The sequence below is a fragment of the Fistularia commersonii genome, chromosome 6 (genome assembly GCF_037954325.1).
Source record: "Fistularia commersonii isolate RoL2024-O1a breed Wild chromosome 6, RoL_Fcom_v1.0, whole genome shotgun sequence".
Lineage (NCBI taxonomy): Eukaryota > Metazoa > Chordata > Actinopteri > Syngnathiformes > Fistulariidae > Fistularia > Fistularia commersonii.
In genome coordinates, this window is record NC_141289.1 from 19,094,747 (window position 1) to 19,120,900 (window position 26,154).

A 26,154-nucleotide genomic window follows, 5' to 3' on the forward strand; every position below is an offset into this window, starting at 1 on the left:
TCAGGGATTGCATTTATTTTATTTTCTTCATCATTATATCATTTTCATGTCTACATTTTCCTCAATTGTTACCCAGAATTTTAGCATTTTTTACAGATTTGCTTGTTTTATTTTATTTTATTTTTTCAGAGCACAGACCCAATGATAAAAAGATATTTATCCGTGTTTTTTTCCTTTAAATGTATCTTGCACATTATTCAGGCATCCCGTGTCGTTTTGCAATTGCAATGCAGCTTATTTATTCTCTCATATTTTCAGGCGTGATTTTTTTTTTTTTTTTTTTTCCTTTTAATTCATGAATTCTGAAAAGCGACGTTGGATGGGCGCTCGCTTGTTCGCTGTCAACAAGATGCAGATTTTCATCGCAAACCGAAAAGCAAACTCCCATTTCATTGTTGAAGTGATGCAACTCGCGGGACTAATTTTCCCCAAATGTTTTGCCGTTCACCTCGTCCTAATTGGTGGAAAACAGAACGTGTTCCGTCTGAAAGACATTTCATTTTGTTTGGCTTTTTCCTGCTTGTATGAGTTTAAATACGGACGGGAAACATGTGGCTTTGGCATGCAAAGGAACCCGCCAATCGGCCTTTTTAACCATTCTCGCACTAGGACGTTTTCTTTTTTTTTTTTTTTTTTTTCGGTATTTTTTTTTTTTTACTCTGAACCATCAGATCAGCTTCAAGCGGCATCGGCTCTTTCATTTGGAAAAAGAAACCCAAAGTTTCCTGTCGTCTGCCGCTTGTCCGGCTCTGAATTATTCATCATGCAATGCAAACAAACAGAATAAAACATATAGTTATCAGGCATAAATATGAACAAACAGCATCCAAAAGCATTAAGGAAACAGGGGTTTGGAGCGGCGGACGGGGGACGTTGTTTGACTGGCTGGTCGGAGGTGCAGCTCCCCCTCCGCCCTCGTCCTCCCCTTCCCCGCAAAAAAAAAAAAAAAAAAAAAAAAAAAAACTCCAACCCCCCTAATGATGTGCGGCCTGTCAAAGAGACGCCGCCAAATTATATTCGGAACTACAAAGCCTTCGGTCGGAGGTTTGCTCTCTCTCTGCAACACCCTGCAAAACAATAACTGGGATTCAGCAGCTGCAAATTGCACTAAAATTTCCCAGTGTCTTTCTGTGAATTATTAATGAGAGCCAAACCAGAAAAGACCAAAAAAAAAAAAAAAAGAGTTGATGGGGGGGGGGGGGGGTTGGAGGGGGTTGCAGAGTATCTACAGCCTGCCCTCACAGTAGAGAATAAGGCTATAAAGCTGTAATTATGCCAGAGAATGAGAAATGGAACAAAGTTATTGGAGCCAGGAAAGAAGAGGCAGAAAGTGAAACTAAGAGCTGGAAATTTAGAGCTCGGAGGCTGAATGAGAGGATGGAGGGGAGATGGGGGGGGGGGTCATGTTATTGCAAACGTTAAAAAAAAAAAAAAAAAAAAAAGAAAGAAAGCTGTGGCGTCGACGACGCAATTAAAACGGAGGAGCGAACAACAGAGCAGGCAGGAGTCAGTCTGTCTGGAGGTGCGGCGATGAAAAATGGGATTCGGGATGAAAATGTAATTATTGCTATTAATATTCATAACCGGGTGGCGCTTCCCTCGCACAGCTAGAAGAGTCCGACGGTCTGCATGGGTTTCCTCCGGGTTCATCTCGTCATGCAGGACGTGTGAAGGAGTTATATGTTTCTGTGTGACGTGTGGATGCTAACAGGTTTATGTAGTGAGGCAGCAGCTAACGGGTTATGTTTAAAATCTCATATCAGCTGTCTTCGCGCAGACAAACTGTAGCTCACAAAAAAGCACATTTAATAAAAAAAAAAAAAGAGTTATTATGGTCTTACCTTTACTTATAAATGAAGTCCAATGTGCGAAAATTTGTTTTGGATATGTAATCCTCCATTTTGAAAGTGAGGAGAGGAAAAAATAAATAGCTGGCTGCATTTGACTTGCTAACTGTAGCTTGATGTCGCTGTATTCTGCAGCCGACGAGTTGCGAGAAGAAGCAAGCAAAGCACGAGCGCCCCCGTACCATGAGGCAGGAGAACAGCGTGCCTCACCCGGCTGTTTTTTGATTGCTCGCAACAAGAAACTAGTAACACACATATAGTTGTTTCCACTACATTGGAAATGTAGTTTATACATCAAAAGTGTTTAAACATTTTAATGGCGACATACGGAGAGACAGCAATGTGGTCTAGCATTGCTACCATGCTAGCATTGCACGATCTACCTTGAGGCTGAAAAGTCTGCAGCCTCACCGCACGCCTCTTCTCAGTATTTGAACAGTAAATGTGAAAATCCAGCCATTTTGAATAAAAACGATCTAAAACTGGTGAATGTCAGTGAAAAATACCTTTCTAGTACAAATCACTGATATATATAACTATTTTTTTTTTTTTTTCCATTTTACTTTTTTTTTTTCCCCAGATTGGCAAGTGAGGCACGGCCTCTCCTGCCTCCCCTGACAGACCCTCACTGATGTGAGCTTGTGATTGGATGGATTCAGGTCCAGGGTTAACCCACCTTGGAAGGCTCCCATCTGGAGAACAGGATGGGGTATAGATCATGAATCAATAAATATCCATGCTTGTGGGAGTCATAGCAGGGGCTGAAGAGTTACAGGAGGAATTAAAAGTTACATGTAGGCAAGATTTTTGTAGCTTGTTGCCGTGCATCACCCAAACACTCATTGCTTCACTCATCCTGTGGATGCCGAAGCCGATCCCAGCTGTTATTGAGCGAAAGGCGGGGTTCATCCCGAACGCAACCTTTCATTCCTTCATTCACACAATGAGATTTTTGCCAATTAACTTTCTGCACGTTTTTGGTCCGTGGGAAGGAAACCGGAGGAAACCCACGCAGAAACCGTGGAGAACAAGGGGAACGGCCTCCTGTGGGAATCCAGTCAGGGCCCTTGTTGCTGAAGAGTGGAAGTGCTGTTGTCATATTGTTTGATAACAGGGAGATAAACAATATTTTTTCTACTTTTTGCAAATTTTTTCCTGCATTACCAAGCAAAACACAACACATAAATCAATTAGATTTAGATAAATAAAAAAAACAAAATGTTGCTTGCAGAGAAATATGTCATTTAGCAGGAAAATTCTGGATCTGTTTTTGCTTTCTGCTCTGATTCTGAAATGAAGCGCCTGCCAACATGGCAGCAGCCCGTTGGTATTAAAACCCTCCGTTTATTTCAAGCAGCTTTTAACGGAGGATGGACTCCGTGCTGTCGGACAGTTTGCGAAGGTCAGCCCGGTTCTCAGGAGACAACCCGGCACATGTTCCCTTTCGACTCTGGGCTGAACCGATTTGAGTTCGGTCGTCGTAGGTGACGGTCGCCTCATGAAACACGTTTTCGGCCTTGTGATCGCGATACCGTGCGACAAAAGGATTAACAGATGAACGGATTTCGGCAGGCCGGGATAACGCGACCCCACGCGACGGGATTTGGACAGACCGACCGGGCCTCGGAGTCCTTTCCCGAAGAAACGTGGCCTCGATCTTCAATCAGAAACGTGGATTTCTGTGAGAAGAGCGAGGGCGAACTCAGAAATATGGAAATTAATTCGAGAAACATTCAGTCCGGATGATGGACCGACGGGTTGAAGGTATCGGTCAAAGGTCAAGGTCACGGTTACGGTGGATTTTATGAAACAAAATAATCCCTCTCATAAAGATGGTGTCTCATTAACACCTTAAAAAACAATAATCTGTAACAATATTTCAGACTGAATCGGTGATTCACTGATTATAACTTGGCAGGCAAAGGTCAAAGGTCAAAGTGTTTGTTAACACATTTGGCACAGATGGAGGTGATGACGCCTCAAGGTCAAGGTGACCTCATGAAATTTTGTATGTCAATAACGTCCGGAGGTGATTTCCGTCACATTTGGTAAACACACTCATGTGGAATGAAACAGACTGATTATCTACCTTCATCTACTCTATATACACACACACATATATATATATATATATATACACTGCTCCAAAAAATAAAGGGAAAACCAAAATAACACATCCTAGATCCGAATGAATGTAATATTCTTATGAAATACTTTGTTCTTTACATAGTTGAATGCGCTGACAACAAAATCACATAAAAATGGTCAATGGAAATCAAATGTATGAACCCATGGAGGTCTGGATTTGGAGTCACACTCCAAATTCAAGTGTAAAAACACACGACAGGCTGATGTCATGTAGTTAAAACAAGTCCAAATCAATCAGTGTTGCTTCCTAAGCGGACAGTTTTCACAGATATGTGATTGACTTATAGTTGCATTGTGTAGTTTTATATTTTGTGCAGTACATGTAAGTGTGTGTGTGCATGTGTGTGTGTGTGTAGTATATATCTATTCTAAGCATTGATATGGTCATAGTTGCTGCGGGTGGCAAAACATCCGGGCAAAAATAGCATTTTATTTATTTATAAATCTGTTTTGCAGGATTTCTGATGGCATGAAAACCGGAAGATGGCAGCCGAGTGGAGGTCAAAGGTCAACTCCAATCTTCCGTCATGCCACCAAACGACTTTTATCAAACAATAATCTTAACGCGTGGCATATTCTATACATGCGAAACCCGTCTCATTGACAAAATAATCCCGTTTCGCTGTATTTTTAAAACACGCCATGTGTCTGACCTCGCCGCGTCGAACAAAAGCCGCACGCTTCTTCGCGGCTCTGCTGGCGCATGTCTGACAAAGTGCCATCCAAAGCCTCTCACGTGGTTGGACTCGGGGCCTGGCACGCTTCCCCGGCTCACAGGAGGCAGTGGCGTCCCTCAGGGATCCATCACCAACCAAATAGCCCTGAGAGGGAGAGGAGCTCGCTCGCCCAGCTGGGCCTCGCTAGCTCGTACGCATGTGTGTATTAGGCATTAGCACTGCGGCGGGGACAAATCTGTTGACACAGTGCGAGGATTCTCCTCTTCGTCGCAGACACACACACACAAAAAAAAAAAAAAAAAAACAACACGGTAAAATAAAGGGAGGGTTAGCCGCCTGCTAACAGGGAAACGTCGAGAGACCGTTTCCAACCCCGTCTGCAGCCCGAGTTTGATCCCCGCTGTCAAATGATCGGTTCTAACGGTCGACAAATCTCGGTAATCCTCCTCCAGGTCGAGCGGGAGACCGTTCGCACACCTTTTTTTTTTTTTTTTTCTGTTTCTCCTCGGCTGTTTTGTTACAGTTTGCCGCGCAGGCCGGATCGTGTTATTATCGGGGGAAAAGTTATTAGCACGAAGCCGGCCATCCCCGAGATGCACGAGGACGTTAGTCTGAGATACAGCGACAGCGGGTCGCTGGGAGCGAAAAAAAAAAAAGACGCGTACAATTATTAAAAACCTGACAGATGGAGGCGTTTTCCTCTACAACTGATGCCGGGAGCAGCACCGTGACTCATCGAATCGTGGAAAGGCCGGGTTTCTGCTACGGATGAGTCGACCGACAGGACTGGAGGCATTAAAAGCAACAATAATATTAAAAATCGTCTCTTCACCGGGCGTGATAGGTGCCTCCGCGGCCGTCCGACCCCGAACCCAAACACTGACTGTGAACGTCAGTAGGATGCGATTGAACCCAACTCAAAACAAAGCTGGATTTTGGAAAAGGAATTTCGTGCTTGAGATGATTGTTTCACAATCTGATGCTGAGTCCTCGGCCTGCACCGGGAAGCACAATTATGGATTCCCTTCTTTCAAAAACACTTGATTGTACTGGTGTGTGTGTGTGTGTGTGTGTGTGTGTGTGTGTGTGTGTGTGTGTGTGTGTGTGTCTGGCCGTTATCTGGTGGTCGATGAAGCTGTTGGGTGACTTTAGTCTCTTTCCTGGTGCTGTCCTGCCCTCTAGTGGTCAAAGTGCGGTACTGCATACTGGCCCCTCTGTTTTGTCACCGTTGTTTCATTATCCAAAATTATTTTGCATTTCCTAACCCAACAGTCTGGGGTGACCTGATATAAATATCAGAATAATACTGGAAATATCTCATGTGATTTTGTGGAAATAAAACTAGCCCCTTATATCCATATTACCCCCTAAAATAAAATGTAATAACACCTATAATGTGCCAAAAAAAATGATGTATGCTAAAAAAAAAAAAAAAAATGTAAAAATAGAGAAATAATAAAACAATAAAGAACCAAATCGGGAAAAACTAGACGTAAACTGTCATCGGGATAAACATAGAAAGAATGAAGTTACCCATCTCAGGTTAAGTGGAGTGAAGGGTCCCTGCAGGTCACCTGACCCGAGAAGCCCTCCGATACCTCACGTTTGTTTGTTTTATTTCAGACCTACATCGTTAAACCAAAAACACCAGACTTTCACCTCAGTCTCAGCTCAAACAGCTGGAAGGAGCCGCCTTTAGACGGATGCTCCCGGATCAGATGCCAAGTTTGGAAGAAAGAATCCAGAAGGACTAAAAGTAAGAAAGGTAAAACCGAGCTCAGCGAAAAGAGCTAAAACCCACAGCACGAAGCGACAAGGTCATGTAAATGTAACGTCAACGGAGAAGGAAGCCTCCGTCTTTACAAGGGTTCATTTTTTTTATTCTGACCGGTCGGATTCCCAAAGTCCTGCAAGAGTGAAGCGTCTTCACCGACTGGTTTCCTCTGGACCTTTTAGGTCACACTGCTAATTTTCACAGTCAAGTTAATCAAGTTAATTGATTTAATGTGTTGCATATTTTAAAGTCATTTGTACTTTATTGTTGAAATTGTTATTGTTAATTTTTAGTAGCAGCACTGGCAATACTAGACATATAATTGTTGTATAATGGTTTTAGTAGTAGTGGTAGTAGTAGGAGGAGGAGGAGGAGGAGTTGTATCAGAAGTAGCGAACAAGTAGTTACTTTAATGGTAATTAGAAAATTATTTTTATTATTATAAATGCAAAATATAAACCAACCTAAAGGTGAAAAGATAGACTATTAAAATTGAAGTTAAAATAGTTACTAAGTAGGATGTAGTAATAATAATAATAATAATAAGTAATAATAATAATAATAATGATAATAATAATAATAATGATGATGATGGTGATACGACTACTACTATTACTAATAATAATAATAATAATAATAATAATTATAATAAGAGGAAGAAGAAGAAGAAGAAGAAGAAGAAGAAGAAGAAGAAGAAGAAGAAGAAGAAGAATGATTTTTTATTATTATTGTCATTATAGTAAAGATAAGATAAGATAAGATAAGATAAGATAAGATAAGATAAGATAAGATAAGATAAGATAAGATAAGATAAGATAAGATAAGATAAGATAAGATAAACTTTACTGATCCCATAGGGGAAATTATTTTGTCACAGTAGCATAACAGTTATAGTGTCAATAGATATGAATATAAATATAAAATAAAAAATAAAAAAAATAAAAAATATAGAATATAGAATAGACAATTAGAAGACAATTAGAAAATAGCAAAAGACATCCATGAATAAATAAACAGCAGAGAGAACAACAACAACAACAACAACAACAACTACAACAACAACACGGATAAGAGAATGGAAAAAATAATAATAATAATAATTAGAAAATAGTTAAAGAATAAAAAGACAGTAAAGGTGAAAAAAGACAACCAAAATGATAACATAAACAGAGTGACAATAGCCATAACAAAAATAAACAAAAATAAGCAGGATGCAGAAGGACTGAGACCAACAACGATAAAATATAGTGATAATTATAATAATTGCTGTTGTTATTATAGTACCAATAATAAAAACAAGGTGAAAAATGAATTATTTTGTATATTATATAAATGTATTAAGTCAAACAGCTGATTGATGGCAAACATAAGGAGATGAACCTTAATTATTTTAAACGTGTATTTCATAAGAATGATCTCACACACGCTGGCTGTTAATTGGCATCACCGTGTGCGTGTGTGTGTGTGTGCGTGTGTGTGCGCGTGTGTCCGAGGCCCCTGTCACTGTTGCGACAGTCCAAGGTCATCACGCATCTATTTCCAGCTCGTCTCGTCTCGTCTCCGTGTCGCGAAATGACAAGGTAACGCAACTCGCGGGCGTGGGCGTGGGGTGGGGGGGGGCGTGGGGTGGAGGTAGAGTGGGGAGGGCAGCTGTGTTACAGGACGACGCGCACGGATCAGTCTGTGTGACAGTGTCTTCAGGATACCGCGACCTGACTGGACCGTGACACACACACACACACACACACACACACTCACACACACACATACGTGTAATCAACAAACCCACGGCCAAATATAGTGCGCCCACGCACGGTGCAGCTGTCGCTCCGTGTGACACGCACGACCCCTGTCAGCTCCACTCTGGTCAGGTGCACTTCCGGCAACTTCTCCGTCAACACCGGAAGTGCAGATTTCAGAGTGTAATATTATCATTATTATTATTATTAGTATTATTATTATTATTATTATTATTATTATTATTATTATTATTTAAACACCAACATGTTTACATAGATGTCATGGCCGAACTCTGCTGTCTTTTTTATCCTTGTTGGTCCCAGCCCGTGTATCATTTTTATTATTATTATTATTATTATTATTATAAGTAGTAGTAGTCGTATTGGTATTAATATCACAATTCTTATTGTTATTATTATTTAAACTCCAACATTTTTATATTCATGTAATGCTCTCTGCTGTCTTTCTTATCCTTCTTGGTTCCAGCCCGCGTATGATGATGATGATGATTTTTATTATCACTATTATTATTATTATTATTATTATTATTATTATTATTATTATTATTATTATTTACATACATGTCATGGCCTGACTCTGCTGTCTTTTTTATCCTTGTTGGTCCCAGCCCCCGTATCATTAATCCCGAAGGAAATTGTTGTGCCAGAGTTTCAAGTAAAACATAACAATAATAAATAATAGTAGGAAATAATATAAACAGTAAAAAAAAAAAAAAAAAAAAAAGGGGAGGAATAAGAAATACAAATAAAACTATTAAGTGTCAAAGTCAAGGCCATAAAGTGCAAAGATTTGATTTGATTATTATTTTTATTATCATTATTAGTCGTAGTAGTAGTAGTAATAGTAGTAGTAGTAGTAGTTGTAGTAGTAGTAGTAGTAGTAGTAGAAGTCGAAGAAATAGTATTAGTATTCGTATCATTATCATTTTTATTATTTAAACACCAACATTTTTATATACATTTGCCCCTAACTCTAATGTCTTTCTTATCCTTCTTTGTTCCAGCCTGTGTGATGATGATGATGATGACGATGATGATGATGATGATGATGATGATGATGATATATTATTATTATTATTATTATTATTATTATTATATTTAAACACCAACATTTTGCCTATTTTTGTTGATTTATTAGATTCTTGTCATTGCCAGTGTCACTTTATTTATCGTTTAGTTCTGGTCATGTATTTTTCACCCTTACTGTTCCTTGATGTTGTCTATTATTATCCAAGATGTTGTTGCTGTTTATTTATTCGTGGATGTCTTGCTATCTTCTGTCTCTCTATATTTATATTCAAATACATTTTAATTTTTTTATTTTTTGACATTATCTGCTACGCTGATGTGACAAAGCAATTTCCCCCATGGGGATCAATAAAGTTGATTTTATCTTTATCTTTAAAGTGATATAGTGATATAAGTTGTTTTTTTTTTTAATTTGATGCTTAGGCTATCTAAATATGTGCTTTTCATTTTTATTTATTTACAACAAAAAAAAATCCCTATTTGTTTTCAACTGATGGCAGATGACCTTGGGTTTAGAAAGGAGCCAAAAATAAAATGTATTTTCGTTAGTATTATTGTTGTTACTGTTGTTGTTGTAGAATAGTAGTATATGCAACTTATTTATTACAAATATTAAAATTTGCTTTTTTTGTGGGCATCTTTTGCATTTGAACACATTTCAAATTATACATACACAGAGATAGATAGATAGATAGATAGATAGATAGATAGATAGATAGATAGATAGATAGATAGATAGATAGATAGATAGATAGATAGATAGATAGATAGATAGATAGATAGATAGATAGATAGATAGATAGATAAAGTGTGTAATCTCAGATAATAGACCTGCCTTCTCTTCTTTGGCCAGCAGGTGGCGACTGTTAATAGTGAAATGTGACCTGTTAGTCAATGAACTCTGGAATCAAGACTTCCTGTGAAATAGTTTTGTTTTATAAATAAAATGTCATTTTGCAATAATTTTGCAAGAATTTATATCCATTTCAGACAGAGATCACATGAAAGTAAACAAAGAAGGAGGTGAAATTAGCAAGAACTTTCCTTTGAATCAGCAAAAAGAAAAAAAGCGTTAAAATAAAAAAACAATTGCTTTAAAATACGGGCTGAGATGCTGAATATTTGATGAATATGTTTTTTAATTATTTCAAAATAACTTGAGGTGATCTGATCATTTGCATTCAATACCAGACGTTAACCCCCGATGGAAAAAAAGGCCGATAATCAACACAAATTACTGAAAGACAACAACAAAAAACTGCGTACATAATGATCATATCGGTGTGTTAGTTGCGTTATGGAGCGTTTCGACCAGATACAGGGAACGTCTGCTCCCGCTCGCAATGACTGCCAGACGTTCCACTTCCTCCGGGTCACTGAACGTTCCTCGCCGCCTAATTACCCAGGAAGCCCCCTCGCCGGTACACACACACACACACGTCCGCCAAGCATGGTGGGAGGGTCGCGCAGGGGTCGCGGGAGGGGGGACGTATTTCTGACAAATGTGCCATCGCCATAATTAGCCGGGAAGCAACATATGAAACATTAAACACGGCGGCGTGACCACAATCAAAACATTTCATTTGTTGTCAATTATTCATGACTATGAAGGTTCTGAAGGGGTCGTTAATATGGAAATAAGCCTGTGATGCTAACAAGGTTGTAGTATCTGATTCCATCATGGGAGCCTCCTTTTCTTCTCCCAGCCCAATATTTCTTATCCATCACTTTATTACACTTTATTCTTATTCATGAAGCCGGCTCTTCAGACAAAACCATTTTTCCGACTTATAAACAAGCTCCTTTTTTTTTTTTTTTTTTTTTTTTTTTGAAGAGCGCAGAGGTTTTTATTTGATGGAAGTCTTTGATTACTTCAAGTTCATCCAGATTTGGAAGCAACATGAGAATATGAAAGTTAAACCAGTTATATCAAATTCGGCCTCGGGTTGTAGAATCATATCATTTAAAGGGATTGAATTAAAAAATAAGCCACTATTGTTTTCAAAAATAATAAGAAGAAAATAAAAAATAGTGTGTCAATACAGGTTTCCAGAGTCCCATTCACTGATTTATATGAAATACAACAGGTTTGCTTATTTGGAATTTTAGGAAATGGTTTCAAATCCCATCTCAGCCTTTCGTACACACACATAGTTCAGGCAACTATTAGACCAAAAAGGAAAAAACAATTTTCAAAGTTTCGTTTTTAATTTAAACATTGGACTCATGATTTTATAGGGTTACCTGGATAAGGGGAGCTGCCACCCTCGCCTTCCCACTGAGCTTGTTTTTGTGATTTTCTAATCAGATGTTGAAGAATCAGGGCATATAACGAATATGATTATATTATATCATATTATATTATATTATATTATTATCTAGAGGCCCAAATTAGTGAGGGAATGGCTGCATTATCTCACTTCTGTCTGCTTATTTGAACAGGAAACATTGAAATTCAGCTTTTTTTTTTAAATGATTAAAATCATTGGAATCACGAGTCCATGGCCGCACATAGCTGTGTGACTACGGAATCAAAAGGTGTTTTTTTTTTTTTTAAATATTGAAAGTTGTGCATGAAGGCCCCAGGTGCAGTTCTGATGGTCAGCTGGGTTCACCCTCACTGTGCAACATCCAGGAGTTCTCTGGTTTCCGACCACAGTCACAAACCAGCCAGTGGGTTCATTGAAGACTAAAGTTACTGTGGGTATGTATGAGAGGGTGAATTTGTTTTTATATGGCCATTAAAGATGATAAGGCCTAGCACGGCTGTGCGTTGTCTTTGTCTGAGGCAGTGAGGTGCAGTCAGGGGAGGCAGGAGAGGCCGTGCCTCACTAGCCAATATTGGAAAGAAAAAAAAATCAAATGAATAAAATAATGAAATTGTTATATTTATCAGTGATTTGCACGATAAAATTCACCAGTTTTAGATTGTTTTTTATTCAAAATGGCCGGATTTTCACATTTATTGTTCAAATACTGAGAGAGTGCGGAATACTAAGAGACGTGCGGTGAGGCTGCAAGCTATTGAGCCTCAACTTTGACTGACTGCTGGCATGCTCGGCACTAAGACCATATCACTGTCTCTTTGTATGTCGTTATTAAAATGTTTAAGACTAAGACGAAGACTTTAGCTATATGAACTACATTTCCAATTTGTCAACAACTGTATGTGTGTTATTGTTTCTTGTGCATTAAACGGCTGCCAAGAGCCACTAAGTGAGGCACGTAATTCTCCTGCCTCGTGGTAGGGGGCGCTCATGATTCCAGGGATTCTTCTTGCAACTTTTCGGCTGCAGAATACAGCGACACCAAGCTAGAGTTAGCAAGTCAATGCAGCCAACAATATATTTTTTCCTCTCCTCACTTGCTTTCCTCAAAATGCAGGATGACATGTCCAAATTCAGACAACTATTTGAATTGGACTTGCATATATAAGTAATGGTAAGACCATAATATCTTTTTTAATTAAATTAACTTTTTGTTGTTATGTCTGTGTGTAGAAAGTTGATATGAAATTTTAAACATAACTCTTTCACTGCTGCTCTTTAACTTCAACTCCTGAAAGTTGAACCACTTCTATCAATTATAAATGAGAGGTTTAAATAATCGTTAAAAACAAGACTTTTTTTGCACGTTTTTTGTGCAACCACCGAAGGCGGAGAGAAATAAAAACGCCGAAATGACCCAGATCACGTTTTAACATGGAACCCTCCTTTCGAAAAAAGGTGGCGGCCTCTTCTTGCCCGGTGCCTGAGTTCAGTTGCCCCTCCGACAGGTCACGCCGTTTGAGGAATAATTAACCTGAACAAGGGGTCAAAGAGCGTTTGGGGAACCGAGCTTTGAGGAGCGAGGAGAGGAGGCCCTGCAAACCCACTGGTGAGTTGTGGAGAATTCAAAACATCACACTGGACCTCTTTAGCGTTAAACTGTAACATTAATCAGATCATCTGTTAACTTTTGCTGGGCTGGGATGCTTTTAAGCTGGTATGTCCCCAAATTTCTGCATCATCCTGTTAAAGTTAAAAATTAAATAGAGACTTTAGTTATATTAGTGCACTCTGACGCACTTCTGTACTGTTTACAAGTTTATCAGGACTACAGGGAGTACGCGGTGACTGAGAAAAATGTGTCAAAACTTTAGCGTGAGAACTACATTACCCACAGTGCCTTCCAGGTCGTTACTGCGCATGTCCGGTAACTTCTGCGTCGCGTTTCTACTTTTCACGCAGGCGCGGTATGGCTTTCGGAAATTTACGACTATTTATACAATTTTACTCTCTTATAAAGCATATCAATGACGCCGAATCGTCTATCGGGAGTTTTATCTGCTTAGTATTGGTTTTGTACTTCACTGGTGATATTTTTCACCCAAGAAATGTGAAAATGTGAAGATTCTAAAGCCAGTTCCGTAGAAGAGCCTCTGGGTTTGCTACCAGGTTGTTTACAGAGGTAAAACAGGGGAGTATTCACTGCATTCATTTCTCTTTTGATTTAAGTTGTTTGATTTGTTTATATGTGACTATATTTAGCATTATTAATGAGAACTTAGGATCATGACATTTTAGAAAAGATATAATTTAACTTGTTACTTAAAAAAAACATTTCTCAGCATTCTGATATAATTGTAAAAAAAATTCCCACTAATACGTTCAACATAACTGTAATGAACCGACTGTATTTTTCATCAGGTTTTGTAGAATTTAGACATTTTGAAAAATACAAATTTCAAGGTGAAATGAATGACATATTGTCAGCCAATAAATATTATCTTGACAAGAGCCAGAACAAAAGTTCAATAAATAAGTAACATAAATACTTGACGAAAAAAAAAACAGAAATAGTTGTATTCAATGGAAGCCAAATTATTATTTTTATTTCTCCTTTCTTCTTTAATGTCTTCAGTTAAAGCAAAATTTATTATTCAGTGCCTTCCATACTAGAATGTCAGAGTACCATACAACACAATATTCAATCCTGTAAAGTAATAAAAATTAAATAATTTGAAAAATATAATAAACTGTAAATGGAAACCTAGTTGGTATTGATGGTCTTTGTAAATTCACTAAAAATGTGCATTCGTGCAGAGATGGAGGCTTTCACCGGCTCGACCCTGGCGGAGACCCTGCAGAACATCTCGGCGTCGCTCGGCTGCAGCCCAACTAGTCCGGACGTGGCCGCTTTCCTGGATAAACACGACCAGCTGCGGCATCTCAGGCAGGAATTCCTGGTTCCCAAAATTGCAGATCTACCTCCGTGTGAGTAAAAGTTGCTGACGGAGTAAAAAAATGAAAGACATGAAAACATTGCAGATTAATATCTCCGTTTCAGCCGCAGCTGGACAGCAATTGTCCTGGATGTTGATATTTGGCCGAATGTCGTACGATCACTTGAGGCCGGTATTCATTACATTACATTACATAACATTGCATTTTGCAGACGCTTTTATCCAAAGCGACTCACAATAGAGGACATAGGGACTGCAAATACACTTGCAAATACACAATGCACAGGAAATGTACAGAACAGTAAGCTTTGGTTTGTGAGGTTTTTTTTTGGACAAAGACATACACAAACGTACACACACACACACACACACTGCATAGCCTAACTTGCTGCCTAACCTGATCTGGGGCATCAGCGCAGTAAAAAGTCCTCAAAGAGAACAGTTTTTACCTGTTTCTTGAAGGTTGAGAGAGATGATGCTAGTCTTGTTGCTTCTGGAAGTTTGTTCCACCACTGAGGTAGTAGAACTGAGAACAGTTTTGCCTGAGATCGCTTAGAGCGAGCAAAAGGTACTGCTAGTAGGTTTGTATTAGAGGAACGCAGCTCTCTGCCGGGAGCATAAGGTCTTATCACTTCGTTCAGATATGCTGGACCTGTTCCTGAGGTGGTTTTGAATGCCAGGGTCAGGGCCTTGTGCTTGATCCTGGTAGCTACTGGTAGCCAGTGTATTCAGTTATTTTCAGATCGTTCTCTAACCGAAAGCAAAAAAACAGCCGCGGCCTGACAAAGGGAAGTGTATCAAAGCGCCGATCGATCGAGAAATCGATAGAACTGGTGAAATATTGAGGTATCAGCCGAGCTGGGGTATATCTGAGCACCTGAGCTCGTGTCTCCGCAGCTGATCTGTCGCTGGCCGACGGCGCCGAAGACTGCGTCTACCTGGTGGGAAACTCGCTGGGGCTGCAGCCTCGGAAGGCCCGGGAGTACCTGGAGGAGGAGCTGGAGAAGTGGGCCAAAATGTATCCCCGCTTCCCGTCTCTCTTTTTTTGTTTTTTTTTACGTTTCAGTGCGTAAACTGAAGTGTGTTGCAGGGGCGTGCATGGCCACAAGGAGGGCTCTCGACCCTGGGCCTGGGCTGAGAACAACATCGAGGGCCTTATGGCCAACATCGTTGGTAAGGAACGCGAGACGCACGCGACGAAATCAACGTGCACCGGCCAGCAAGTCGTGCTCTTGAAATCGTTACAAACGCCATACTTTTTTAAAACCCGAGAACGCAGGGGTGGCCACAACTTTTGACTCTGGGTTCTAAAGTTTGACCCATAAATAGAAATTTCAATGACAGGATAGACTAGAAGTACGTGTGAAAGCCATTACTGTATTTTTCGCACTATAAGGCGCACTTAAAATCCTTACATTTGTCCAAAAATCAGCCGTGCGTTTTATAATCCGGGTTTCATGTATTGTTTAGAAGTTTATTAGGACAGTGTACAATTACATTAAGCACAGAGGCAGAGATGTTTGTACCAGATTGTAGCTCATAGCTAATTTCCATCTGCAGTCCTGGACAATACAAATATAAAACTGTACAAAATAGACAATAAATATAAAATATACAGATAGGCAGATAAAATATATAAACAGGCAATAAAATATGTATTTTGCAAGTTGAAAGTGCTATTTTTGTGATATTGTTGTGATATTATTTCTTTGGTCATCTGGGGGCCATCAGATGTTACCCAGAGGGGTACGTTCTTGTTGCGCTTCCTGACCTCCAATCTATCAAAATTATGTTTTAGCGCGACTTTGGTAAGCGACCGAGCCGTTCTGCTCGATCGATTGTCGGACCGTTCCCACCTGACACGGGTCCGTCGGTTGAATCTGGGTCGCGACATCAGACAGCGTTAGATAACTAATGATGTAGTGCTGACGTTGTTCCAAACTCACACTAACTTCAAGTGTCCGCTACCGCTGGCAACCATGAACCAATCAGAGAGCAGGACGTAGCATGCTAACCTTACCGTGCTACAACAGAATATTACTGAGGAGCCTCCAAAATGGCACCTGTTAGGACACATGCTTACGAAGAGGAATTCAACGTCCCGCGGTAGATGATGGGAGTAGAGCAGCCGCCAAAGAATTCAACAGAAGACCAAACAGAGTTTCCGTGGGAACAAAGAGAGATGAATAAAGTTTGACGAAACTGTGATTTGTTTGGTTTTATATACCGTATGTTTTATCGTGCGCTCATAATGAGGTGCGCCTTATGTGTGAAAATTGACCAGTACATTGATATTGCACCTTATCGTGCGGTCCGCAAAATAGGGTACATGAAATGATTTTGTCTTTTAGGAAAGCACGGACATGTGAGGCTCATTGTACAAATTGTTTTCATTGATTTCATACCAAAAAAAGTTCAGTGGGAGCAGAGATGTTGATGCTGGAAACATGGCTAATGGGTAATTTGATTCCCGGCATGAAACTTGCCTCGGTTGCTTTCGTCCGTCTGGACGCGCAGCTGCCGCCGGCTGATACTGTTTCTCTGAAAACCACAAGTATTTCAGGGAAAAGTAAAAATAAACAAGCTTTAATTGTAATAAAATATCAGGTGGGCCGGTTTAAAACACCCAACGGGCCGTATGTGGCCCGTGGGCCGTAGTTTGCCTATCCATGCAATAATAATAGATATATATGGTGTCTAATGCAAAGAGGAACACAACAAAAACTGGCAATGAATTAGTCATATTCATAGAATGCACTCAAGTGCATTTAAACATTTAAATTATATCAATGTTTTTTTTTTTTTTACTTCCGTGCGTTTGTTGGTTCAGGTCACTGCACCGTTATGTACAGGTTGTTTTGTCGCGTCCAAAGTTCACATGAAGCCTCTGAGCAAGGGTGACAGGTGTACATGACTGGGAAAAAAAAAGAAAAATGTGGAATATAATCAAATAAAAGAAAGTATTGGAGAGTTTATACCAAAAGTTACCACATGGCTGCTCCTTCTGTGTTTCCTGGCGTTGCGTGCAGGAGCAGAGCGTGACGAGGTGGCGCTGATGAACGGCCTGACAGTTAATTTACACCTGCTGATGGTGAGATTCACACGTTCCAACTTTTTTTTTTAAATTCTTTTACGCACGATTCAGCCTTGCAGAAAGCAGATTATTTTGTCATGTGATTTCTTAGCTTTCCTTCTACAAGCCGACGGCGTCCAGGCACAAAATCCTTCTAGAGAGCAAAGCCTTCCCCTCGGATCACGTGAGTTCCTCCCCGTTAACACATTTACACGCCTCAAGTTTGTTTTTATCTGTGTTGTTAAACATGGACGGTTTAAAGAAAAAACAGGGTTTGCGTGAGTTCGTGTTCATTTCACCCCCTAGTGGCCACAGGCAGAATTGCACGAGGCAATTGACGCGTTATCTAGAATTGTCTAATAAATTTTAGATGTTACTTTAAAAAAATGTCCATTTCTTAAATAATCAAAATCATGTGCAAGCCTTTCCCCTTTGCTAGAATTAGCATGGAAAATGTTCTACCTGCCTTACAACAATTTAGATTCAACATTATGCTCTTTATCTTTGCACACCTGTAGATATTTTTGCACAATAGAAAAAATACATGGAAATTTGGAAATTATGTAATTGTAATTGATACAAAAAAAAAGAAAAAAAAAGACTTTGGCTCCATATTGTTTTGTTTAATATTTTTGTCACTGTATAATATAAATATATATGGCTGTGTTCAAAATAATAACAGTCTTGTTAAAAATGTGGGTAAAGCTCAAAATCCTTTTAATATTTTTATTTCTATTCACTGGGAACACTGCACATCATATTTTACATGAAAGCATCAAGAAAAATATTGCAATATTTGAATTAATTTACAGAAAATGAAGAAAAAGTGGTTGTGGTCCGTTAAGAAAAAATAGCAGCGTCTGAATTTTTCATAACAAACCATTTTAACAACACTATTATTTTGAACGCGACTTTATATGTGTGTGTTTATAAATATCTATCTATCTATATGTATATGTATATATATTTAATCTTAAACAGTAAATAGAACAAAATTGGGATCTGTTTTTTGTAAAAAAAGAAGATAGTTAGAATTATTTTGAATGAATAAATTGTCTTAAAACAATGGAGGAACTTCTCTAGAGAAGAGACGCGAGTCAATGTTTCAAAATGAGAAAAATCAAGAAGAATTTATGAAGTATTTCAGGGGCTCATAGACCCATAAACAAAATGATATTTTGAAAGCGTCCTCCCTGCGGCGTCAGCATAACACGCCCTCGGCCTCCTCCTCTTGTCTCCTTCTCAGTACGCCGTGGAATCTCAGATCCGGCTGCGAGGATTCGACCCGGAGCAGAGCATGATGTTCCTGTCCCCCCGGCCGGTACCTCCGCCTCCACCATCTCTTCTAAACCCGCTATGTCTTATGTTCAACAACACTCAAATACAATTTTTTTTTGTAGAATTAGCCATAAATCAGCTGAAAATCTGAGCAAAATAACCTTGAACTCCTTCAACGTTTACTATCTTTTAAACCTGGTATGTCCAAAGTCCGGCCCGCGGGCCAAATGCGGCCCGTGGTCAGATTTACACCGGCCTGTAGCCTCTGTCATAAAATCAATAAAATGCGACCACCAGCACCGTTGACCATAATATTAAACTCAATTAAATTAATTTAATTAAATGTACCAAAAAAGTATTTTTATATTTCACCAGAAGATAGCAGTAGATCTGTGGCCACACCCGCTAGCTGAAAGACAGAATTATTTTGGTGAAAACTTTAGATTTGTTTTCTGTGTTAAGACATAAAAACATTTGCAATTAAAAAAAATTTTTAATGAAATACGCTGCTCCAAAAAAAAAAAAAGTAACAGTAAAATAACACATCCTAGATGTGAATGAATGAAATATTATTATGAAATACTTTGTTCTTTACATAGTTGAATGTGCTGATAACAGAATCACCCAAAAATGATCAATGGAAATCAAATGTAATCACATTGTCACCTCAACAAATATGACCCTCTCTGTAAAACGTTAGGACATCCCTGTTTTAAAGAACACTCGATGAAAATCCATTTAGGAAAGAATTTTCGAAGAAATGATTCTACTCACATTTGGACATTTCTATTTTCTTTTGTTCGCTTATTTGCAAATCATTTCCAAATTTATACCAACATTTCTACAGGGAAAACTGCATGTCTTCTTCTTCTCCTTTGGCCTTTCCCCTTCAGGGTCTCCACAGCAAATCCACCTTCTCCATCCAACCCTGTTCTCTCACACCAACTACCTTCCACCAACACACAACCCTTTTGAAATTTAAAATGAATTAACATGGCATATAATATTATTTTTCTTTTTTTTTTTATGCTATGTATCCAAAGGCAGCGTGGACGGCAAAGTAGGAATTTCACAGTACAGGGAACAATGTTTCTACACTGTGCATTTGATAAGAAACACTTTGAATGTATTAACAAAATGTGTTGTAATGAACGATTGCGGGGAAAATGAAAGGACATTTCTGCATGCAACAAAACAATTTGAACTCCGAAAAAAGACGTTTAGTTGAAGGTTACTTCTAAGCAAAACCCTCCATGTCCATTCGAGTCCTTCTTGTATTTAGGAAAAAAAGCTGAACTTAAATGATCCATCGGCAGCAAACCAAAATTGGCGTCTGCAGTTGTTTATTAAGCGCGACAAAAATATGCGAACATGTTTATTTATTGATTTATTTTATTATTTATTTATATTATTGTTACAAGATCGCCACAATCTTCAAATTTAAAGTTCCTCAAATAAACAAACTGAAATAAAATACATTTTAATTGAATACTCGATTATTTTTAAAAGCCACAATCAGACGGATCAAACGGCCGTAAGTTGCCGACCGCTGTTCTAGACGATACAGCACGACTGGTCTCGCCAGCGTCTCCTCCACCTTTCCTTCTGGCTGATGTTCTTCTATCTCTTCGTACCCCTGACACTTTTCTCCTCCCATTCCACCTGTTCTCTAATCTCACTACACATCACAATGTCGTCTGCGAACATCGCAATGCCATCTGCAGACCATGTAAGATTAGCAAAGACAATTTGAAAATCTGACATAAAATCTTGAAAATCTAAGAGTGCAAAATGAGTGACAGAAATCTACCGTATTTTCCGCACTATAAGGCGCATTGGATTATAAGGCGCACCTTCAATGAATGGCCTGTTTAAAAAAAAATTTGTATATAAGGCGCACTGCATTATAAGGCGCATAGAATAGAAGCTACAGTAGTGGCTGGGGTTGCGTTATGCATCCACTAAATGGAGCTGCGCTAGAGGGAATGTCGACAAAACAGTCAGATAAGTCAGTCAAACTTTATTAATAGAATACAAACCAACGTTCTGACAACTCCGTTCACTCCCAAAACAAGTTAGCGTATTCACAATACGGTACCGGTAGCTCTTACCAGTATTTGCGCCGCCTTCGTTCGAACATTGTATTTCTAACTCCATTTTCATAAAACGAAAGCACCAAGAAGAACCGCCTTTAAATTCATTGGTGTTCATGTCGCTAGCTAGCGCTGTTGCATTGATTTGAATAGTGACAACAACCCACTGTTCAAGTTTGTTCTCGAACTGAAGCCATCTCGCTTTGTTTCCTTGGAAACTCTGTTTATTCTTCTTTACTCGGCGCAGCTCTTCTTGTTGCTTCCTCCACTTCTGCACCATTGATTAGTTAATGTTGAATTCTCTCGCTGCTGCTCTATTCTCATGTTCTACTGCGTGACTGATCGCCTTGAGTTTAAACTCTGCGTGGTAAGAGTGTCTTGAAAAGTGCCATTCTGGGGGTCTTTATACACTCAAAAGTGGTGTGGGACTTGAATTCCCGTTTACCGTTTTTACCGCTACTTCTGCTTTGCGCTGTCATATATCCCAGCGTGCATCGAGCGCTACTTCTTCTACGGCAGAAAATAGTGTCGGCGGCTGCTTCCTGTAGTTGCGAAACCTCTTGCGGCTCAATATTGATCAATATATAAGGCGCGCTGGATTATAAGGCTCACTGTTGATTTTTGAGAAGATGAAAGACTTTTAGGTGCGCCTTATACTGCGGAATACATAGAAATTGAAAATGTTAGCAAAATCATCTGAACGCGTTCTCAGGGAGAAGAGACCCTCCGGACGGAGGACATCGTGGACGTGATTGAGAAGGAGGGCGACTCCATCGCCGTGGTGATGCTCAGCGGCGTCCAGTACTACACCGGCCAGCTGTTCGACATGGCCGCCATCACGGAGGCCGGCCACCGGAAGGTGAGGAGACGAAAACGAAAAGGACCTTCGGAGAAAAGTAGCGACGTATTCTTCGAGTCACGTTCGCTGGGTTTATGTGGCTTCATTCTTATATGTTTAGTATTATAAAAGTCCAGATTAGCTCGACATGATTTTGTCCCAGGGATGCTTTGTGGGCTTCGACTGCGCCCACGCGGCGGGAAACGCCGAGCTGCGTCTACACGACTGGGGGGTGGACTTCGCCTGCTGGTGCTCCTACAAGGTCGGCCGACGGGAAACGGAAGCGACGAGCTCCTCGTGAACATTTCCAGCGGTGCTAAACTCAAATCCCTCCGCAGTATCTGAACTCCGGAGCCGGAGGTTTGGCCGGCGCCTTCGTCCACCGCCGGCACCGACACACTGTCAGACCCGCGTCAGTGTTCACACACACACACACACACACTTTTGTTACCACGGCGTAACGCACTTTGTGGACTCATGGTTGTGTGTCTATGTGGTGTTGGTGCACCTTCCTCCCTGCAGGCTGCTGGGCTGGTGGGGCCACGACTTAAAAACACGCTTTGAGATGAACAACGGTAAAAAACTCACGCTTGACTTTTGTGGTTTATTTTCATTTTAGACGATTCCAGCCCTGCTAGACATAGAATAACAAGAATAGTTTTAAATTATTATTTAATATTTATAATTTATTTAATATTTATAATTTATTTAATATCTATAATTTATTTAATATTTATAATTTATTTAATATTTGATATTTATAATTGATTTAATATTTATGATATTTATGATATTTATGATATTTAATATAATATCATATATAATATTGACTGCCCCTGAATATAAGCCGCACCAGCTAAAAATAACAAAATAAATATATTTGTACATATATAGGTCGCAAAAGTGTCCACGTTGTAATATGAGATATTTACACACAAACATTTTTTAACGTAATTAAATAACATAAACAAATACGTACTGGAATTGTTTTTTTTCCGAACAGTGTTTGTAACACAGCTGATAAAAAAGATGAATAATAAATAATGCAATCCATCCGTTTTCTATCCCCGCTTCCTCCTGCGCACTAAAATCTTCTTTGTGTCTGAATTGAACGGCCTCAGAATTTCACGCTCGTTTCATCGGTCCGATGTGAGGAGGCTAAATGTTTCGGCGGCGTGAAGGTCCTTATCCCCCCCCCCCAAAAAATCCATAAATTAGCCGTCGTCGTTTAAGCCGCGGTGTGGAAAAAGTAGCGGCTTATAGTCCGGAAATTACGGTGGAAAAAAATGGATCCTAATTTTCATAAACTATCATGAAATGTTAAATACAAACAATGTAAATTTAGCTATAGACCAGTTCCTCCACCATTGTGGGTTTAAACAAATTAAATCATGTCAAAACAAATCATCGCAAACGGCGGCGGGATACATTTGTTAGGACATGACAAGAAATCAGGAGACCAAATATTAGAACTATAAGAAAATGGATTGATTGTGTTATTTGTTATTTATCTTTTTCGTCAGCCGTGTTACAGGCGCTGTTTGGAAAAAAGCATTTCCAGTACGTATTTATGGATGTTATGTTATTTGTATTTCATTCAAAGTTAATTTTTTTGTGTGTAACTATCTCATGTTACACTATGGACATCTTTTGTGCAGCCTTTATATGTACATATAGATTTATTTAGTTATTTTTAGTCAGTGTATCTTATATTCAGCTGCGCTCAATAGTCCGAAAATTACGGTCATATAGTATCTACTGTACATATACAGGACTGTCTCCGAAAATTAGAATATTGTGATAAAGTTCTTTATCTTCTGTAATGCAATAAAAAAAAAAAAAAGACTTTTTCATGATATTCTAATAGTTTGAGATAGGATTTTTGAGTTTCTTAAGATGTTAGCCATCATCAGCAATATCAAAATAATAAAAGGCTTGCAATATTTCAGTTGATTTGTAATGAATCCAGAATGTATGACATTTTTGTTTTTGTAATTGCATTACAGAAGATAAAGAACTTTATCACAATATTCTAATTTTCTGAGACAGTCCTGTAGTCATACAAAAAAAGTGTTAGTGTGTGTGAGTGCAGCCAATAATATGTATGCATATACACTGCTCAAAAAAATAAAGGGAACACTTAAAAAACACATCCTAGATCTAAATGAATGAAATATTCTTATGAAATACTTTGCTCTTTACACAGTTGAATGTGCTGACAACAAAATCACACAAAAATGAACAATGGAAATCAATTGTATCAACCCATGGAGGTCTGGATTAGGAATCACACTCAAAATTAAAGTGTAAAAACAAACTCCAGGCTGATCCAACTTTGATGTAATGTCCCTAAAACAAGTCAAAATGAATCTGTGTTGCTTCCTTAGTGGACACTATGATTTCACAGAAGTGTGATTGCCTTGGAGTTACATTGTGTTGTTCAAGTGTTCCCTTTATTTTTTTTGAGCAGTATACATTTATAGATTTATTTAGTTACTTTTAGCCGGTGAGACTTATATTTCAGGTGCTCTCAATAGCATGGAAATTACTGTAATATGAAAATAATTTTTCTACTGCAAGACTTCATTATGAATTTGCTGGATTAAACATCTTTGTGTGTGTGTGTGTGTGTGTGTCAGTTTTGGAGCTACAGCCGGGAGTGGGCGGCTTCAGGCTGTCCAACCAGCCCATCCTGCTGGTCTGCCCCCTGCAGGCCAGCCTGCAGGTACCTCCGCTTCTGGTCTACGTCGGTCCTCTCGCCCAGGTTGTGAATCCGCATCGTTCTCCAACCCCCGACTCAGATCTTCAACACGACCAGCATGCAGGCTCTGCGCAGGAAGTCCCTCCTGCTCACCGGATACCTGGAGTATCTGATCCGGCACTACTACGCCCGGGACCCGACCCGGCCCGACGAGCCCCACGTGCGCATCATCACGCCCCGGGACCCCCAACAGAGAGGCTGCCAGCTCTCGCTCTGCTTCTCGGTGCCCATCAGGAAGCTCTTCCAGGAGTTGGGGAAGAGAGGCGTGGCCGTGAGTATCCCCCCCGATACCCGGTCTGCCCGATTCCGGGTCACGCCAGCTTGAATATTTACCCGCGGTGTTGTTGCCACGGCAGTGCGACATGCGGGAGCCCAGCGTGCTGCGCGTCGCCCCGGTGCCGCTGTACAACTCCTTCAGGGACGTGCATCGGTTCGTGGAAGCCCTGGGCGCCGCGCTGGCGGCCGGCGACCAGTGAAGGCGGATCATCCACGTCGGTCGGAACGGTAACGGCAACGTGTCTTCTTTATGAACCGCGCTGAAAAGTAGCCTCACATGTTTGCATCTGTTTGTTAACGGGACGAATGGGGATTCAGATCTTTCGCTGTTTCGGGTGAAAACGTGTGTGAAATGTTACAGTGAAATCGTGAAGTGGCGAAATGATTCCTCTTACGTATTATTTCTGTTTGTATCTTTTAGATTTTTTTTTTTTTTTTTTTTGAGGATAATACTTTATTGATTCCCATATGGGACATTATTTTGTCACAGCAGCGCAACAATGACGATATCAATAAATATGTGTATACATATAAATTTTTTTTGCATTTGTCACATTTTTTGCTATTTTTTCGCACATTCAAAAGTTATCAATTATAATGTAATTATTTTTGTTTTGGCCATTGTTATTTTTTGTTTGCAGATTTGAAAGATTTATTGGCCATTGCTATTGTTTTATATATCAGTCTAATTTCCACACCAAATTCTTAATTCCTAATAACAATGGAGTCCAATGGATTAGTGAAGTGACAATTTCAAGTTCTTTTTTTGTTTTTTTTTATCAGTTCAAATATAACGACAGCTTAAACTTAAAATAATGAACAACAGTTTCAACTGAACTGGAAGTGAAACCACCAGCGTGTTAAAAAAAAAAAAAAAAAAATCCAAACCGGGTAAAACATCCCGGGAGGCGAGTTCATTACGACGGCCCGAGAAACGATGAAACGAAACCCCGAACGTCCAAAGACGCGAGGGGAAGGAAAGACCATTCGAACCAAGACCGTCCTTTTTGGGAGCGCCGACTTTGAAAAATGACAAATGGCGGTGAAGAATGCGATGTATGCCTTTTTTTTCCCGCCCCTCATCCCACTCTCTCTCTCTCTAAATGATGCTGATGTGACATTTTCTAACTTCTCCGCCGACCCCCGAACCCCTCGCGCCTCCACATGGAGGAAAAGCTTCTTTACAAATAAGCCTGGCGACGAGAATCTACCGCAATCCCCCGCTCTTGTGTGTGATGACATGATTTTGTGTGTACAGTAAACACACACACACACACACACACACATATGCACGCACGGCTGAGGTTCACCAATTAACATCTAGTTTATTATCTCGTTGACTTGTCCCTAATGTCCCCCCCTGTATGTTTATGCAC

At 39.6% G+C, this 26,154-nt stretch overlaps 1 protein-coding gene across 2 annotated transcripts; it reads left to right on the forward strand.

The window, feature by feature from the left end:
• The first annotated feature begins 13,069 nt into the window (after positions 1 to 13,069).
• On the forward strand, positions 13,070 to 25,313 carry kynu (kynureninase). Of its 2 annotated transcripts, none has more exons than XM_086148532.1 (14): positions 13,070 to 13,111; positions 14,320 to 14,490; positions 15,357 to 15,477; positions 15,550 to 15,632; positions 17,489 to 17,550; positions 17,645 to 17,716; positions 18,779 to 18,853; positions 21,616 to 21,762; positions 21,905 to 22,003; positions 22,080 to 22,153; positions 22,264 to 22,316; positions 24,381 to 24,466; positions 24,543 to 24,773; positions 24,859 to 25,313. In XM_086148532.1, exons 2-14 carry the CDS (start codon positions 14,322 to 14,324, stop codon positions 24,976 to 24,978), a joined length of 1,392 nt encoding a protein of 463 aa, XP_086004658.1. In that variant the 5' UTR covers positions 13,070 to 13,111; positions 14,320 to 14,321; the 3' UTR covers positions 24,979 to 25,313. The 2 variants fall into 2 exon arrangements, with proteins under 2 accessions (XP_086004658.1, XP_086004659.1); XM_086148533.1 differs by lacking the exon at positions 13,070 to 13,111 and adding an exon at positions 13,198 to 13,219.
• Positions 25,314 to 26,154: the final 841 nt, after the last annotated feature.